The sequence below is a fragment of the Etheostoma spectabile genome, unplaced genomic scaffold (genome assembly GCF_008692095.1).
Source record: "Etheostoma spectabile isolate EspeVRDwgs_2016 unplaced genomic scaffold, UIUC_Espe_1.0 scaffold272, whole genome shotgun sequence".
In the NCBI taxonomy this organism is placed as follows: Eukaryota; Metazoa; Chordata; class Actinopteri; order Perciformes; family Percidae; genus Etheostoma; species Etheostoma spectabile.
In genome coordinates, this window is record NW_022605576.1 from 1,423,076 (window position 1) to 1,425,328 (window position 2,253).

Genomic DNA, 2,253 nt, shown 5'->3' on the forward strand with positions numbered 1-2,253 from the left:
AATAAAATACAAGAACAAATATTTGAATGTATACAAGTTGGGAATACAAAAAAAATGTGCTTAAATAGTATGATAAATGTGTAGATAAAGCTATTGTGCAAGTTGCACTTAGTGCAGTATAGTGGTGTCTCAGAGTCTTATCAGCACCCAGTGATGATGTGTTAAAAAGTGTTATCGCCTGTGGGAGGAATGATTTCCGGTAGCGGTCCGTGCGACATCGAAGCTGCCGGAGCCTCTTAGAGAAGCTGCTCCTCTGTTGGACCAGTGGGGGGTTAGTATGGACATGGGGTGGGGTATGTAATGTGAAAACTGCTGCCTTGGGTAAAAAACTATGCGACTGATCTCCGCTGGTGTTCTGTCTGTAATGGAGTGCAATGGGAATTTCCAAGTGACCCCAAACTTTTGACCGGTAGTGTAGGTTGAATTATTTGTGGTCATCATCTAACCTCTACATGTCATATAATACAGCATGACGAGCTACACTGCTGCACTGCAAAAAAAACAACAAGATAAAGACACTAAATCTGAGGGAAAAGGTCCTCAGAACAAGTGAAATGATCTGTCCATGCAGCGAGATCATTTAAACCTGAACACTTAATATAAGAAATTCACTCCTAAAACCAGATAAATTATCTAACACTTCTAAATCTAAGGTTTTTATCTTGGTAAGAACCAAAATAATTGCAATGTGCTGTTTATTATCACCAAGGGAACCTAATCATGTAACTTCAATTGCGACATGAAGGCAAGAATATTAATTAATTCATGATTTAATGTTAATTAAATTATTAAGCATACGAACTAAAGTCATTTAATGAAATATTTTCGCTGACTACAGACTACAAACGTGGCAGTTATTACAAATACGCAACGTCAAACAGCTTGGTAATGTGACAAAAATGTATTCAAATACAATTCAAATAATGAATGAATAAAGAAAATATTTCAAAAGCAGTATGAACTACTACCTAATTTTAGCAGATGGGTTGTGTCCATGGCAACACATTTAAAGGCGTCATCCTATAAGTGCTTTATTGTATGTGCATGATGATGATTATGATAATTATAAGTAGAGCCTAATATAGGACAGGTTGGCTATTTGAAGGCCATTGCAACTATTATATTGGAAACTGTGATAAACTTATTTAAAGTCTTGGTATCTGTATACTTTAGGGGCTATGCAGAAACCCTCTCCAGGACCATGACACTAGGGCTCCATACCCTGGTCTAGCCAGCAGGGGTCAGTCTTACCTGTGCGGTATTTGAGCAGCAGGTCCCAAATGGAGCGCCTGGAGTAGGGGTCCACCCCGGAAGTGGGCTCATCTAGGATCACCACCTTGGCCCCCCCAACAAACGCCAAAGCAACGGATAACTTCCTCTGCATGCCCCCTGGAAAAGAACATCATAAAGTACTGGTCATTAAGTGTGCACACACTGTATCAGTGTATGTGCGGTGTGTGCGTGCATGTGTATTCTAGGTATGTGTCATCTATTTAAAAACAACAATAAATCAATAAAGAATGACCCATGTACACTTTGCAGCAGCTTTATTTTGGATGTAGAAGCAGACGGACCTGAGAGGTTCTGGGTCAGCTCGTCTCTCTTGTGGGGAAGACCCAGATCCTGCAGCACGTTCTCCACCTCCTCCCCGGCCTCCGCTGCTGGGCGGCCTTTCAGCAGCGAGTAGAACAGGATATGTTCTGCTACGGTCATACTGACAGAACCGAACAAGAATAATCCAGTTACAACTAAAAACTTGTACTACACGGATGTTATTATTATTTGGCTGTTGTTGTTATCACACTGTACGGGGATGAATATTGTGATCCATTATAACATGCAATCTACCAAAACTATTTCAGTCCTGTATTCTAACTGTGTGGAAAGTTACATACTGCTGAAAAAGGGTGTTGTGTTGAGGGCACATTCCCAGAGACAAACGGATGGTGTCCATGTCCGTGCGGATGTCCTTGCCGTAGATGGTGGCGGTCCCGGAGGTGGGCGGGAACATACCGGTCAATATGGACCTGGGAAAGAGAGATGAGATAACACAATGTCCCCTCGTTACATATTAACACTGCAAAAGTCAATTGCAGAGAATGTGAGATATTGTGAGATTTAGCTCTGTTGTCAGCTCAAGCTTTTTTCCGCTCCGTCTTTTGGCCAAAGTCAAGTCCTTTCTCAGTCGGCAGGATTTCGAGAAGGCGATCCATGCTTTCATCAGTTCAAGACTGGACTACTGCAATGCCCTTT

General features: G+C 41.7%; 1 protein-coding gene across 6 annotated transcripts in view; it reads right to left on the bottom strand.

Moving 5' to 3' along the window:
* Nucleotides 1–2,253, bottom strand: part of LOC116685832 (retinal-specific phospholipid-transporting ATPase ABCA4) — a 45,375-nt gene that overhangs the window by 16,565 nt on the left and 26,557 nt on the right. For 3 of the 6 annotated variants that reach the window (XM_032510789.1, XM_032510791.1, XM_032510787.1), the window contains exons 21-23: nucleotides 1,896–2,027; nucleotides 1,575–1,714; nucleotides 1,257–1,389 (exon numbers count right to left, since the gene is read on the bottom strand). In XM_032510789.1, coding sequence (XP_032366680.1) covers nucleotides 1,257–1,389; nucleotides 1,575–1,714; nucleotides 1,896–2,027 — 405 coding nt within the window. Of the gene's footprint in view, nucleotides 1–1,251; nucleotides 1,390–1,574; nucleotides 1,715–1,895; nucleotides 2,028–2,253 lie in introns of all 6 variants that reach the window. The other 3 variants (XM_032510790.1, XM_032510792.1, XM_032510788.1) reach the window with 1 other exon arrangement.